Raw genomic sequence first — 15628 nt, 5'->3', positions numbered from 1 at the left:
TATTCATTGAGATTTTCCTGAAGTTTTGTTTGATATAATTAGCTGTGTACTGTGAACTCTTATGTGAATCATTCCCCTGCAGAGACAAAAAGACTAACTTCTGCTGCACTTAAATGAGCAGGAAGGTCAGTTATACTTGTGTCACTATGAAATAGAGACGGTGCTTATTTGGACAGCTGCTTGAAAATGAAAGTTCTTTGGACATTTTTAGAGCCTTGAGTGTAATAAAGCAGGGCTATGATTGAAGGATCAAATTGCATTTTTTTATCAATCCAGAATCAAGAGTGACAATTAAAATGTGAAAAAGAATTCTAATAGCTTTTTTTCCTGTGCATTAAAACATATATTGATATAGAATCTCTTTGTCTGTCATCAGATTTATTCTCCTGATCATACCAGCAGTAGCTTTCCATCGAATCCATCAACACCAGTTGGGTCACCATCACCTCTTACAGGTACAGATTGGCCATTTGTCAATACCTTGTTTGTTGTTTCAAAAATGTCCTGTTTGGAATCACAGTGAAATCAGCATTAACTTCCTTGCATAACTGCTTGTGCATGTTGGTTATTTTTCCATTGTACAAAAGAAGATTTATAAATCCAGATTCTTAGATTTTTGTTAGGGGCACTCACTTGTATCCTGGTAACTTGCTTTGAAAATCAGCTAATTAAAATAATGTTTGGAAGCATTAACTGACCATACATATGTGGGCTATAAAGATATCTGTGTGGATTTGCACTGTTTGAGAGAAAGAAGAGTGATTTGATTTGGGTTTTTTTTTAAAGCTATATGTTAAAGCTCTGTGACAGCTTTCAGTGACAATCACAGCAGATGTGTTCCCTCTAATGAAAATATAGTAGGCTATGAGACTATCCAACTCGTACACAAGATAGCTTTTCATTCATATATTTCATGAATGTTTTCAGTCTAAGGGAGAAGAATTTCTGGCATTTTTTAAAATAAATGCTGTGTATTGCAGCCACCTCTGTCACCTGTGCTTTGTGTGTTTGTAGTGTGAATGTGGGAAGAAGCATTCCAGTGTGGAGATGAACTGTGGGCAGCTGCCTACAGCTATTAGTGGTAGTGCAGCTTTCACAGACACTGTGGCCTCAGCTGTCTAGTAAAAGTTGAACAGCTGTTCTCCATATAGAGAGGACTGTGAAAGCTCCATTGACTTAAATTTGTTGTTTAACAAAGAACTAGAATTACAAGTAAGATGATGTAACTTTAACCCTGTTCTTTCCTATAGTGCAATTTGTTAAATTATTTAGCATTTATACAACAATCTGTTTCCCTGTTCTGTGTTGTTTAATATATCCCTGCAGGCTTCTGGCCATTGGTCACTTTTTTTGTAAATGTTGTGCTGCTTATAAAACAATAAAATTACCTTAAGGTGAAAAGGGTACAGAATGAGCTTAGCTGAACACTTTCGTAATCTAGATGAATAAATTAGTAAAGGTATTGCATGCAAAATGCAGTCATAATCATATGGCTGTGAATATGCATATCTCTATCTGCAGTGTCACTCAAAACCTCCATCATTCATGCTTCACTCCTGTTTTAATGGACACTGCTCTAGTTTTCTGTGGATGTAATGGATTAATGAATATCTGACATGGCTTACCTGAGCAGCTGCTTTGGGCATTTCTTTTCTATTACTGAATAATCCATGTTGAATTGAGTAATGATGGGATTAATGGGATTTTTGATTTAGTGATTACAGTTGACAAAAATGTTTTGTGTATTCTGTTGTACTGAAAAGGCAGATCAGACCAGAAAATTATTATTATTTTCTTTTAACATCAAAGCAAGTATTGAAAATATTTTGTGACTGGAAGAAAGAAGTTCTGATATTTCAAAGTATTTAAAATTTTAAATATCCCAAAGAGGTTTTTTTCAAGAGTTGCTTAATGAGACACTGCACCTTGCTTTGTAAGCGTAGAAGCACTAGCTAATTTTTGAGTTTAGAATACAAATTTGAGGTCATTAAAATTTGTGTTTTCCTTTTGCTGTTGTTGTATTTGCCTGTTGCAACCTGTATGAAATGCACAAAATTTGCACTTTGTGTTCCTTATTCTGGATTCAGATGGTTAAGACAGTAGTAGACATAAGCAAATAATACTGAAATCCTTTTCAGGCTCAAACTTAGCATCTGCTTCACATTTATACCCTCCCACCCCCTTTAATTTCAGTGATACAGAATTTATCAAGCCTTTGGTAAATTGCTCCAGTAGTTAATTACCTTCATTTATGAATCTGGACTTTTATCTTTATTCCCAGATGAGTCACTAAGAACACGGTGAAGCACAATGTGAAGTAATTACTACTGCATTTATTGCTATTTATACTCCTGGTAGCCATTTTCTGTCTTGACCCAAAAAGTTATTGCAGATAAAACAAATGTTTTATGTGTACTGAAATAATATATTTTGGAACATTTTAGCCCTTGTTGTCATTTTCCCCTTTTGCTGTTAGGTATTTGTTTAGTTAGCATTCATAGTATTACAGACTGCTTAAGTCATAATTTGCCCATGCTTTAATAGTGAATTACGGTAGGAGTACTCTGTTTACCAGGGAAAGCACTGACAGTACCAACGTCATGAGGCCTTGGGGTTCATAAGCTCATGACTGACTCTTTGGCTTTTCTGTTGCTGAATGAGGATTAATGACGTTTTTTTATTCAGTTAAGTAAAAGCTTGGAGAACAACTTGATGAAAACCCCCAAGTATTACGAGACAATGGTGCGTGTCTCGCCTGCCCTGCCCTCATTTAATTTCTAATTTTCATAAACATGCCCAGAGCTGAGCATCTTGCATAGTTTTAATGATTGTGTACACGCATGTGAAGTTTATATAGGGATCTCAATGGTGGGAGCCTCGGTATTTTAAGAATCCTTCTGCAGGATCAGAGGCATTCAGGAGGTTCAGTGGGTTCTGAGGATGCAAAGCCAGGCCTCTGCAGCTCCGAGTGTGTTTGAAAGGGGAGCCAGAGGATTAGTGTTGGGGAGACTAGGGGTAAGAACAATACTGCCGTGATTGCTGTCGGTGACCCCTATAAATCCTAACACTTGCCTGGCTTATTTGTTTTTTAATGCTGCTGTGTTGGTGCTGCCCTAAAAGCTGCAGTTGTTAATTGCAGGGCTTGTGGTGCCAGGATGCTTTTTAACATAATTGGTGGATTTCATGCACAAACTTCTAGGAGGGGGAGTGGAATGAGGCAAGCAGGAAATCGGTGCCATCTGGCAACCTGCAGCCATGGAGGCAGAGTGCCACCGCTCGGGAAGAGCCCCGGCGGTGCTGAGGTGTGACTGAAAGCTGCAGGTCGTGGTTGGGTTGGGCACTGCACAGGAGGAGTTTGTTGTTCCCCCCTTCCTTTCTTTTTGTCTCCTTTGTGAGATGCCCCTGTCACAGTTTTGTTCTGAAAAGGTCCTATAGAAATAGGACCTTCTTCAGATAAAGCCCCCAAACAAACATGTAGGAAGAGATGCACAGGCTTTCAGTCTGTTTGCTGCTCACCTGGCCACCTTCCTGCTTTATTCTGAGCTGATGCTGTGCTGCAGGGAGCAGTACTCTGAGTTCTGATAGCAGCGGTGCTCCTGACCACAGTCCTGTCTCTAAAAATGGAGTTCTGAGCAGGAAAAAATTTGAACATTATGCTGGACCAAAATACTCAATAGTTTTTTTCATTAATGGCTATGCAAAAATAAGTGGGACTCCAAGCATTATTCCCAAGTTCAGGAATGACAGCAATGCAGATGGAGGCTACAGGTCCAGACACAGAGTAGCTGTGGGAAGTGAAAATCGGTAATTATAAACTTACTGAATTCTATGTATTTTAAAAGAGAATTCCAACATAATTATGGTAGCTCTGGACTGTCATGAAATAGGAGATTTTTATTATGTTTTAATTAGAAAGGAAATATTTAGGTATTTTAATAATTTTAATAGCTATGCAAGCTGTACTCTTTTTGTTAAATAAAACCTTGTCTTTAAAAGGTAACTACTTGCAGCTCTCTGAACAAAGGAACTGTAATGTTATTAAACCTTTTCCCAGTTTTCCAGACGCACAGCTCTGGCTGTTATTGAAAGAACAAGCCCACAGGCTCTTCCTTTAATGAGCTGCGTTGGATTGTATATCCATAATTTATTAATGTAATTGCTTTATTATTACATTTGTATGGCTGAAAGGAAGCTGTCTCTAATGGCCATAGAATTTCATGTAGTATCTTTATAAAAGATGCATTATTAGTTGGTGAGAAAAATGCATGTTGTACTACTTCAGGCTTTGTGTTAAAAGTACTGCTTTATTAGTTACTGCATTTCACATCTAATTATTTTTTAAATTTACATTATAATTGGATATATTAGAATTAGAATGGCTATGTTTTTGAATTTGAAGTGTATAGGTAATATTAATTTGTTGCACAATCAATGATTCTTCTCCTGTGATTTACGTTAAGTATATCTGAAATACCAAATGGGAATGACTTACATGTATTTTTACTCTTCTAAATTTGCAATGCACTGTAATCTAAAATGTATGTATGTTATACAACTAGACTAGATAAAGCTTTTAGATCCAGTTTTAAGTTTTTGTGTTTAGTAGAGAGGTGTCATAAAAATGGTTCTCCAGTTATGCTTAACTTGGTGTTGTTATTTGATGACTTCAAATATTTTTGTTGTGTATTTTAACAATATAAAAAATGCACCTTCATATACTGAACAGAATCTGAAGAAGAATTCATCAGGTCTTTCATGGTGACACAGGCAGAAGCAGGTATTTCAAATATGGTGTGTGTGTACTTAGTCCACTTTTTGATGTTGAAGTACTTAGACGATATCGCCACTTTTGTCACTGACAATGATCTAACCCTACAGATGCCAGGATATTGAAATTATCTCTCAATAAGGCAGAATGAAGGAATTTGTCCTCCTTTGTATACCCATATGTTAGCTTACCTTTATGCAGAATATGTTGGGTTTAATTATGTTGAGAAATACAGTCTCTGCTTCCCACTTCTGCTGTGTAAATCTGTGCACTAACCTAGACAATTTTGACAGGTGCCAGTCAGTGGTCGAGGAGTGGAGGACAAGCCCCCTCATCTCCCAGCTATGAAAACTCTCTACACTCCTTGGTAAGAATTGTTGGGAGCAACATAGTACTTTTTACTTAGGAGTTGCAGGCTTGGTTTTGTATAAATCCTGCATATCATTAAAGGAAACAGTAGGATAGCATTACAAATGAATTCTTTGCTAACAAATGGCCTGTTCAGTTGAACAATATAAGACGTGCAGGGTGTGTCTTTCACCATCTGTTCCTTGGGCATCAGGCTTCTGTGCTGAGGACAGCTGGTGCTAAAGCGCTGTTATGAGATTCTGGTACCTTTTCACAAATCCATAGCTAATTCTTATCTAAAGTTCAGTCTGGAGAAAGATAAAGACTTCATGCCTCCGCATTTACTTGTCCTTACCCCTCCCTCCCTCAAATGGCTGTCTCTAGGGCTTGTTTGCATTACACTGTTATTAAAGTATTAATACATTTTATTTGTAATTATTATTTGTTGTGGGGAATGCTCATTTATTAATTAAACATTTTACAGAAAAACACACAGGCAGTAATCTACAGCATTGTAAATTTTCTTCTTTTGAGGATTCAGCAGAGGATTTAAGTTATTGACTTCCTTCTTACATTTCCGATACAATATTGGGAAGGAAACAGGGAAAATTTGAGGGAAGGTTTTGATTACTTGCTTAATATTTCTAGTTTCCACAGATGTAATTTCTATGTTTTTCTGTCTAACAAGAATAAATTATAAGTTAAATCAGATTTCTTTTCTTCAATATTTTTGCAATTAAATATAATTGTTATGTACATCTTAGAACCCTAACATAACTGCAGTATTAAATATTAGCCTTTTCTTATCTTAATATAATCAGATCTCTGTTGCATTAACTTGACTAACAATTTATTGCTGACATGCACATCAGCTGTTTCCTCACCTCTTTTTTGAATTAATCTTAACCTGTGCTTTGCTTCCTGTTCTGTCTTGACTTTGCCAGAAAAATCGAGTTGAACAGCAACTTCACGAGCATTTGCAAGATGCAATGTCCTTCTTAAAGGATGTCTGTGAGGTACTATTTCACTTTAGATGGTGCCTTTTTGTGTTTCAATTAACGCTTCCTTCGGATTCCCCATTAAAAACTTAAATTAGTGTAGTATACGACCTATCTTTTGATTCCAACATCCTGCTATTTCAGTTTCTAGAGCTGCAATGTCAGACTTGGTTTTGCTTTGGTTTTTTTTTTGGTATTCCTTTTAATAAAAAAAGTAATTTTAAGACAGACTCCAACAGTAATACAAATGACTTGCTTTTATTTCTGAAATACCTAATCTGTTTGAAGGTCCATTTTAAAAAATAATAACTTAAAGTTTTGTCCAGTTTTTTTGTAATACAGATTCTCAAAAAACCACTGCCTCTCTTAATTGTTTCCAGCATGGTGAGGCTGATTTTATGATCATTCTTTCTTGTCCTGCATTAGCTTATTTTGTAGCAATTCCTTTTTTTCTTTTCATGCCATATAGTAGCAGCTGAGTAACATTAACCTTATAATAAGCTTCACTTTCAAAGCTGCCACCTATTTGTGGAATGAATGCTATCTTGAACAAAATCTCCAGATAATATTTTCTTTTTCCTGTTTGTAGTGCTGGTAGGTGCTCTCAAAGTCTTTTGATACTATTTTGATACCACATTTCATCTTCTGTCTTAAAACCTCTGAGATAGAGTCTGTTGTGGTGAGAGAGCCTGGGGATTTATCCAGTAATGGGTGTTCCTGTTCCTCTTGCATTCCCACAGCAGTCCCGGATGGAGGATCGCTTGGACAGACTCGATGATGCCATCCATGTGCTGCGGAACCACGCTGTGGGGCCTTCCACAAGCCTGTCAGCTGCCCATGGAGACATCCATAGTTTGTTGGGACCATCCCACAATGGGCCAATTGGAAGCCTCAACTCAAGCTATGGAGCATCCAGCCTTGTAACAGCCAACAGACAAGCATCCATGGTAATGATGTTATGAAACATGAGTATGTTTATGCAAAGCAACTACAGCTGATGCATTGAAACTATTGTAGAGCCTGCTGAGGTAGAGCTGGCCTGTAAGACTAATATTTATCAGGAAGAAACCACTTGAGATTCTTGTGGAGGAAAAGATGGCAGACAGCTTGCACCTGCTATGGGTTTCCAATTAGAATGTTGGAGTGGGGGTGGGCAGAAATGAGGGGGAGGAAAAAGATGGGAAAACTTAGACTTTGGCCTGGTCAGTGGCCCATAAAATCCTGCTGTGACCATATGCAGAAAGCTGAAACTTTGTGCTGAGAGCGTTTCAGCTTATACATGCATTTTTTCCAGATGTGTAATAATTGGCAGAACCATTTTCTCCTTGAAATGGTGAATAGGGAGATTGAATGGGAAAAGCAGTCAAGAAGGACTGAATTTCAAGTGTTCTGGTCTGGAAAAGCTGTTTATTGTAAATTGGAACTAGTCTTCAATAGCAGATGCTGGCAGAGGACTGGGAGGAAGCTGTTGGAATGTGGAACCATAGTGTGCGCAGGCTCAAAATTTAAACTTTTTTATAAACTAAAAGGAGTTTGAGCACAGCTGTAGTGTAAGTAACAATGAAAAGGAAACTACTTTCAGCTTAATCCTCAAGAAGAGTGAAATAATTCAATCCATCTCTTTTAGTTTCTTTAAAAATGTGAACTGTTCTGAAAAAATGTAGTTGAGCTTTTTATAGATCAGAAATATGCTAAAAGCATTACACAGTAAACAAATCTATTTGTAGCATTGCTCACTTCCCTTTTTCTTCCTTTTCATTCCACCCTTCTCAAAAATGCTTAAAGGAAAAAGCTTTTAAAAACATGCTTGTTTTAGTGGTGCCATGTGTTTGCATGTTTACAGCGTAATTTTAAAGACCAGTTACATGCTGTGAAATTTTCTGTTATAAAACAGATTCACAGCTGGGTACTGTGTGATCAAGGCAAAATTTCACCTATCATCAAAATAATTAGGTACCCCAATTGCTGAAGGGTTTGTATTCTATAAAACAGAATTAGTTCCAGGCTCTCCCATTCGCACGTCACACATCCATTTATATTAATTTCAGGACCACTGCAGTAAACATCAAAAAGAACTGGTTGCTTTCTATAAGCTGCGTGTGTTTGGGGGCTTTGGGGAGGGGGTACTTTCCAAGTGCACATCCAACTTCGGCTTTCTATACAAGTTACTTTTAGTAATAAAAGGAGAGATGCATGAATACTTTTGAATTTTCTCCTAGTACCTACAGAGATTTAATATTTAAAGAATGTTGTTAAAGTTCTACCATGTTCTAGGGTAGGCTGAAATTTAGCCCTACAAAAGAAAACTTGCTCTTGATGTAGCATAAAGTGAGTGACTGAAACTGCAGTGACAATTTTTTTCTTGGGGAACCTTCTGATACTGCTAAGCCAGACAAAGTCAAATAAATACAGGTAGTGCCAAAATGTACCTAAAAATCTAATTTTCTCTTTTAAATAAGGTATGATAAATATTTTATCAACTCAGTTTTTATTAAAATACCGAACAGTGGAAAATTACTCTCCAAAATGGACAGAAGTTCCTTGATCTTCTTTAGTTCAATGTAGGTTCTGTAACTTAAATGTAATACAGACCTAATTTATCATCTAATTATTTGACTGACAGAAGCTTGTCTGTTAGAAATAAACTTATATTAAGAAAATGAAAAAAATTTGTCTGTACATTTCATCCTCACTTGGTGAAACAAGCTTGCAGATCAGTTTTGGCTTGTAAAGTGAGTCAGCTAAAGAATGTCTTGGATTAACCTTAATTTTGTTACATCAGAGTAATTGGCTCCAACAGAAGGCATCCAGTTGTGGTCTTGCCCAGTCCCCAAAGAGCGCCCTTTGACATCATTTGCAATTGCAGGAACTCGGCGTGACTTAGGATGGAGTCCTGAAATAGGTGCAGGGCAGGGGCTGGCACATCTGGCTGTGGTGCAGGCTCAGGGCTTTATTAGTGATGACTGCATTGCAGTAATGCCCCCCAAGTATAAGGGGTAATTCTGCTTCAATAACCAGTTAATTTCAAACTCTTATTTACTGTTAGGTTGGCATTCTTTTTAAATAGTAAGTAGGAGAGCAGAAGATTTGACACACGACCTGAACTGGAAGATCCAGCCTTCATTCTGGATTTAAATACTGCTTTACTTGAAATGACATCCAGTAAATTTTAAGAAAATAATGAGTATTGGGCTAACATAGTGAGAAATGTCAACATTGATAATGATGATTACCTATTTTTGAAGCTTTGTTTGACATAGGGTCAAGAAATGTTCGCTGGAATTCAGCACTAAATGAAACTTCCTTGTTGAAGGAGGGTGGGATCTTTGCACAAAACATTTTTGCTCTTTAAAAAAAAGTAGGAAAAAAAATAAATTTAATTTCCCTTGAAGATGATGATCTTGGCAGAAGGAGCTAGGAAATGAGTAATTTAACTCCTTTTTATGTAATTAGTGTAACCAGGCATGGTTTTATTTTAACATTTGCTTAATTTTTGAGCCAGATTTATTTTACAACTCTAGTTGACTTCATTTCCTGCTTGCCCTGAATAGTCTTGTTTTCTTTTTAGCTGGGCTGGCCATTAGACTTATTCAAATAGATTTTTAATATCTCAAACTCATCAAATATTTGCTAACTGGCCTTTGAAGTTGATTTGTATTTTATTTCATGTATTATTGAAAAGTTAAGAAGTAATACTTTTTGTTCTTATTCAAGCTGCTTTTTATTTGTCATTATAGTACAATGGAAAAAGAACAGCCTGAACTGATTAAAAATAAATAAATAAAAGGCGTGGAAACTCAGTTAAGGATGAAACTCAATCTTTAAGTCAGAGGGTTTTTTCAGGTATAACAGGAATCTAAGAAAATTGGTGATCTTCTTTGTGCCCTGTGCCTGCTCCAGTAGAAGCACGAAAGGGCAGTTAAGCAGCTTTGCCAGCACCAACCTCTGCTCTTGCTCAAACCCTTCCGGAGTTGCTATTTCCCTGCAGAGATTATGCTCCCACTGAACAACTCTGAGCTGTCTGAAATGTAAAATTCTTGATTACAAAGCTCTTTTCATTGCCTTAATTATGCACACCTTGACTAAAATGGTTTTAATGATCATAGCCAAACTGACCAGCTAGAAGTGCTTGAAAAGTTCAAACACTCAGACCAAGAGTGGTATTTTTTGTTTTCCAGTTCTCAAAAGCTTTCTATGCTAAGTGCTCAAAATGAATAATCGAACTAAAGTGTGAGATGCAGAACCAATATTAACAGGACAGTGATGTCCTTTCCCCACATGTCACTCTTAGTTCTCCTACATGCAGTTGTGTATCATCACTGCCCGTGATTTGTCTAGTTTTTATTTAGTTGCCTAAAATATTTAACTGGTTTTCTGGTTTCAGATCCCAAATGTTGCCACTTAAATCAACTGAAATATGTTCGGGCCTCAGGTTTGGAGTTTTTTTTTTATTTGCAAGTGTCCATGGGGCTGCAGATTGTCCTGTGTACAAGTCTTGAAATGCATAAAAATGAATATAGTTGACCTGGTAAATTACAGCAATGTACAGTCTTGTAACAGGACTATTGTTTTTCTCAACCTGCGGTTACTGAGGGGTAAGATTTTTGTGATTGCACTGGATGCCAGACCGGTGTTGGGCTGGCATTGTGTGGAGGGAGCAGGCAAAGGGCAGTGATGGGAACGCGTTGGTACCGAGCGAGGTGCCTGCACAGCGGGTCCCGAGCGCGGTGCCTGCGCCGGTCACCGCTCCCAGCGGGTCCCGAGCGCGGTGCCTGCCCCGGTCACCGCTCCCGGAGATCCCGAGCGCGGTGCCTGCCCCGGTCACCGCTCCCAGCGGATCCCGAGCGCGGTGCCTGCGCCGGTCACCGCTCCCAGCGGATCCCGAGCGCGGTGCCTGCCCTGGTCACCGCTCCCGGAGATCCCGAGCGCGGTGCCTGCCCCGGTCACCGCTCCCAGCGGATCCCGAGCGCGGTGCCTGCGCCGGTCACCGCTCCCAGCGGATCCCGAGCGCGGTGCCTGCGCTGGTCACCGCTCCCGGAGATCCCGAGCGCGGTGCCTGCGCCGGTCACCGCTCCCAGCGGATCCCGAGCGCGGTGCCTGCCCCGGTCACCGCTCCCGGAGATCCCGAGCGCGGTGCCTGCGCTGGTCACCGCTCCCAGCGGATCCCGAGCGCGGTGCCTGCGCTGGTCGCTCCTCACCCCGTGCTCTCCCGCACACTGTGTGCTCTGCCTGCCTGCGGTGTGGCAGATCCCGGCCTTCCGTTTGTCTCCCATTTTGTGTGGCTGGGAAGCTTCGAGCTTTGCTAGGGAGGAGAGACCGTGGAAACAAGGCTGGATTAGTGCCGGGGAGAATGAATTGACTCGGAGTTGGTTTTCTTTCGGGCTGAGCTGCCGCGAGTGCCGCGGGCCGGTGCTTCGGCACAGCCGCGCTGCCGGCCGGGGCAGCTGTATGGAAATGGGAGCGCTCGGGAGCCGCGATCCCCGCACCGGGCACCGCGGGACCCGCGGAGCTCGCTGCCCCCGGAGCTGGCCCTTGGCGCTAGGAAAGCGCCCGACTGGGAATCGCTTACAAATGATAGCGATAAAACACGTCGAGAGCTCGTTTGTTCCGAGCGCCGCGGAGCTGATGGCCCCGGACGCCTTTCAGAAGACTTAAAGGAAGGCCGAGGTTGTGCTCCATTGAAATGCAAATGGGAGAGCCTTTCTCTATGCAGTGCGAGTCTGGGGAAAGGAAAGCAAACTAAATTTTCGGAACTCGGTGTTTAACAGACTTGAATCTTTGGTAGCTTGAAGTAGCCAGCGATCAGTTGTCACTGTAGCAGACAGAGCTTTTAGCCTCTGCACGGGATGCAGTGACTTTCAGGAAGTCATGTTGTTTGAGGTTTTTTGTTTGCCAGATTGGATTTTCTGGTATATTACAGATCACAGATAAAAATCACTGTTATGGTCAGTTTTGTAACATTTTCACTCTTAAGATTTCTGTGTAAATCCTGTTAATCTAAATTGTATGCTTTTAATTTGTACACCTTGGTTTCAAAGGTTTGGAACATGGACATGAATTCAAATTTTATTTCTCATCTATTTTTCTGCCTTTATCAGAACTGATTTGCTAATCTCTTGCCTTTAGATTAGCTCTAGATTTGAAAGTTGCCAGGGTTCTGCCAGGTGCTGTGATTGTACAGAGCTTTAAGAAATTTTTGTCTTTTTTAAGAAGTAGATTTTGGAGCAAACCCGGCCCTGAAACTATTAATAGTCTGTAGCTTGCATAAAAGCACCCTCAAGTGTTAGGACTAAGCATGACCAGAAGAAGAAAATAAAACACACAACCTGCAAGGCAGAATTAGGAGAAGACTCAGTTTTGGAAAGTTCAGAGTGAAAATGAGCTTCATGTTCCAGTTGTAAAGAGTCTCTTAGGCTGAAAGACCCGGGCTCAGCTCCTTCCTCCCAGCGAGTTCATGACTCTTGCAGGAGCTTGCAGCACCGACTGTATCCAGAGTAGAACTTCTCACAAACAAAGCCTATTACACGCAGAGGAAGATAAAATATACTTGAAATAGCAACAGATATTCCACAGTATACAAGAGGAGATTTTCTACAGAACAATGGATACAAATAGCAGCCCAGAATGACCTGATATTAGTTGTGGGTTGTTGGGGAAGGGGGGGTTCCCTTTCTTTTTTTGTTCCTGTGCATTAGCTTACAGGAACAAGTGTATATTAAACAAAGGATAAACTTGCATAAGGGTATTTATCTCTCTCTGGGTAAAACCCATACTAAGACATGAAAGGTAAAAGCTGCATTAATTACTCAAGAGGGATTCAAAGCTCAGCAGTTTACTAGGATTGAAGGATTTATTGAAAAACAGTGGTTCTCATGTGTAACTCCAGGCAATAAACCTATTTAATTAAAGGCTTAATCTTCTAGTTGACATGTTTGCTACTGTTCCAATAAAAAGCTTCATCTGTAGCCAGTTTTTGTAACTATATAAATAATAGTAGAATCCCTCATCTTTGTTCATTTTTAACTGTTTAATTGTATTATGTTGGTTATATTATAAATGTTTAAGGACTTTTGTGCCTTTATAAATCAAAAGCTTTAAATGGAAATTATTTAAATATAGGCAGTGTATCTTTACTTCTTTTTTCTTGAACAAATATTTTTTAATAGAAGTTGATGACGGTATTCTGTATTGAGCAGCAGTTTTTTAACAAGCTGTTTCCTCAGGTTAGGTATGCACACTCAAAGCTGTCTCACATAATTATCATTAATTCAAGTGTATGCAAAATTACAATTTTTCAAGACTTTTCATCTCAATGCTTGCTGCTCAGAAATTAAATAATGATGTATTAGGAAAGAATAGATGAGAAAATAGGTGGTAAGAATAGTTAGATACTTGGATTATTTTATTCCAAACAAGGTTGGTCACTGCTAGAGACATGGCCCAGTCCAGTAAGGTGTATTCAAGTGTTTCAGTGTAACAGCATCTATCAGCTAAATCTTTGCTTTACTCAGCAAGAATTTTAACTTGGGTCTCTAATCCAGCAAATACTTTCAGTGTTATAAACTTCCGTTTTCGGGCTGTTTCTTTGAATCACATCTTTAATAAAAATCTTTGCTTTGCTTTGCTTTAGGTTGGGACTCACCGGGAAGAAGGTGTCAGCCTCAACAGCAACCATTCAGTTCTTCCCAGTACAGTCTCTGCTCAGAGCACAGAACTAAATCATAAAACACAAGACAGCTACAGAGGTAACTTTCCAGGCATAAATGCTGGACAGAGTCTGCAGTAGTTCAGAGCCAGTGAGGCTGTAGATCTTGGTAAAATGTCATCAGTGCAAGGGATAGGGGCATAGAGAATGTTGAAAAATAAAAATTAATAACAAGTCCAATATACCACCACTGTTAGGGATTCCTGCAACAATTTTGAAGGGATCCCTCAATTATCCCAGTATAATTTCAAGAGAAGGCTGCATTACAGCCATGTTCCTCCAGCTTAAGGGGCCACGATGCACTTGCAGAGCTGCAGCCATTTTACCAGCCAGGAGAGCTGTGGAGTGGGCTGAGACCAGAGTTCGGCACAGCCAGTGGAAGGAGGTCATTCCACACCCATGTTTACAGTTCCTTCCATTTTTAACTGAAGAAGTAACTGCAGAAAACAGAAGTCAGCTCCTTTATTAGCATGCTAGCTCCATTTAGGGGGTGTTGCACATTCAGCCTAAACCCAAGCCTCGATGTCAGTGCAGCTCTGCCCTTAAATTTGCGGCCCAGACATCAGGTGCACATTTCCTTACTTCACTCAATGTCCTTTTGTCTTAAACAGTGTTTTCCTTAGACTAAGCTGTTACCAATCAAGCTGCTCTGTGAACTGTGATTGCTTTATAACCCGTGACACATGTCCAAGTACAGCAGTGTTACCAGGATTTCTTGTTTCTGTTAGCTCTTCCTGTTGTCTCACCAGACTCGTGCTCGGCTCTGGCCCTTCACTGCCATTCTCTGCCGAGGTCCTGTGCAGTGTTTCAGTGCTGTGACACTCACCCTGCTCTCTGGTTGCTTGCAGCACTGTCAGGTGGCTTACAGAGCCAGTCTGTGGCTATAGGTCCAACAGAAATCAAGTCTGAACATAAGGAGAAGGATGAAAATATCCATGAACCCCCCTCATCAGATGACATGAAATCAGATGATGAGTCCTCCCAGAAGGATATCAAGGTCTCCTCCAGAGGCAGAACAAGGTGTGTTGCTGACATAACGTGGAGAATTCTGTGCTTTTATAATGCTCAGTAGCACGTTGTCCTTACATTTGATAAATTTATTGCAAGGCTTTTGTGTTACTGCAATGCATACATCAATAGGCAGCTGAAAGGGAGAAAAAGTTTATAGTATCTGTATTTATTTAAATACAAGGTAGAGGATTTGCTGGGAAAATCATCTGTCAAGTGTGCATTTCCTTATGCGAGTGCCATCCTAACATCTGCCTGTGCATGTAAGCAGCAAAAGACTGAGGGCCCTGCCCAGCACAGAGGGACAATGTCAGAAATTAGTGATACTTTGTACCCTGGCCGAGGCTGCCCTTCTAGATGTGAGTCTGTGGCAGTGAACTCCAGCTCCTGACCTGGAGCCTGGGGTGAAACACTGTGGCTAAATATCTTCTTGAAACTCTTTGTCCCCTCCCAAGCCACAGACACAAAACTGGAGCTGATACTGGGTAAATGCCTCTGGATCTGCCTGATAGACCTCATACAAGCATTAAAATTTGAGATAACAGTAAACAATCAGAATTTTGCAACCACAGGCAGCATAATCTGTATTAAGATATGTTCAGTGGCATTTAGTGTGTTAGTTTTAGTAGAACAGAGGTTTTGCACAGTTTTAGACTGAATTGGGTGAACCTGTATTAAAAAAGGTTATGCAACTTGATATCATTTGAGGTAGTTCAGGAATTTTAAATATAACTGTTTAGCTCTACACTGAGCAGTAGAAGAAAAAATAGTTCTAGAATTAGCCGGTGTGGTCTTTAACAA

At 39.9% G+C, this 15628-nt stretch overlaps 1 protein-coding gene across 30 annotated transcripts in view; it reads left to right on the top strand.

Annotated features, from left to right (window-relative positions):
- TCF12 (transcription factor 12) overlaps positions 1–15628 on the top strand; it is a 160332-nt gene that overhangs the window by 137354 nt on the left and 7350 nt on the right. For 9 of the 30 annotated variants that reach the window (XM_021546319.4, XM_085588252.1, XM_021546322.4 and 6 more), the window contains 6 exons: positions 377–455; positions 5062–5135; positions 6061–6132; positions 6855–7061; positions 13745–13859; positions 14668–14839. In XM_021546319.4, the coding sequence (XP_021401994.1) occupies positions 377–455; positions 5062–5135; positions 6061–6132; positions 6855–7061; positions 13745–13859; positions 14668–14839 (719 nt within the window). Of the gene's footprint in view, positions 1–376; positions 456–4726; positions 4778–5061; positions 5136–6060; positions 6133–6854; positions 7062–13744; positions 13860–14667; positions 14840–15628 lie in introns of all 30 variants that reach the window. The other 21 variants (XM_085588249.1, XM_085588240.1, XM_085588236.1 and 18 more) reach the window with 7 other exon arrangements.

Source organism: Lonchura striata, chromosome 10 (assembly GCF_050655825.1).
Source record: "Lonchura striata isolate lonStrDom1 chromosome 10, ASM5065582v1, whole genome shotgun sequence".
Taxonomy (NCBI): domain Eukaryota; kingdom Metazoa; phylum Chordata; class Aves; order Passeriformes; family Estrildidae; genus Lonchura; species Lonchura striata.
Note: the sequence above shows the minus strand (reverse complement) of the source record. Positions and strands in the feature narration are given on the sequence as shown.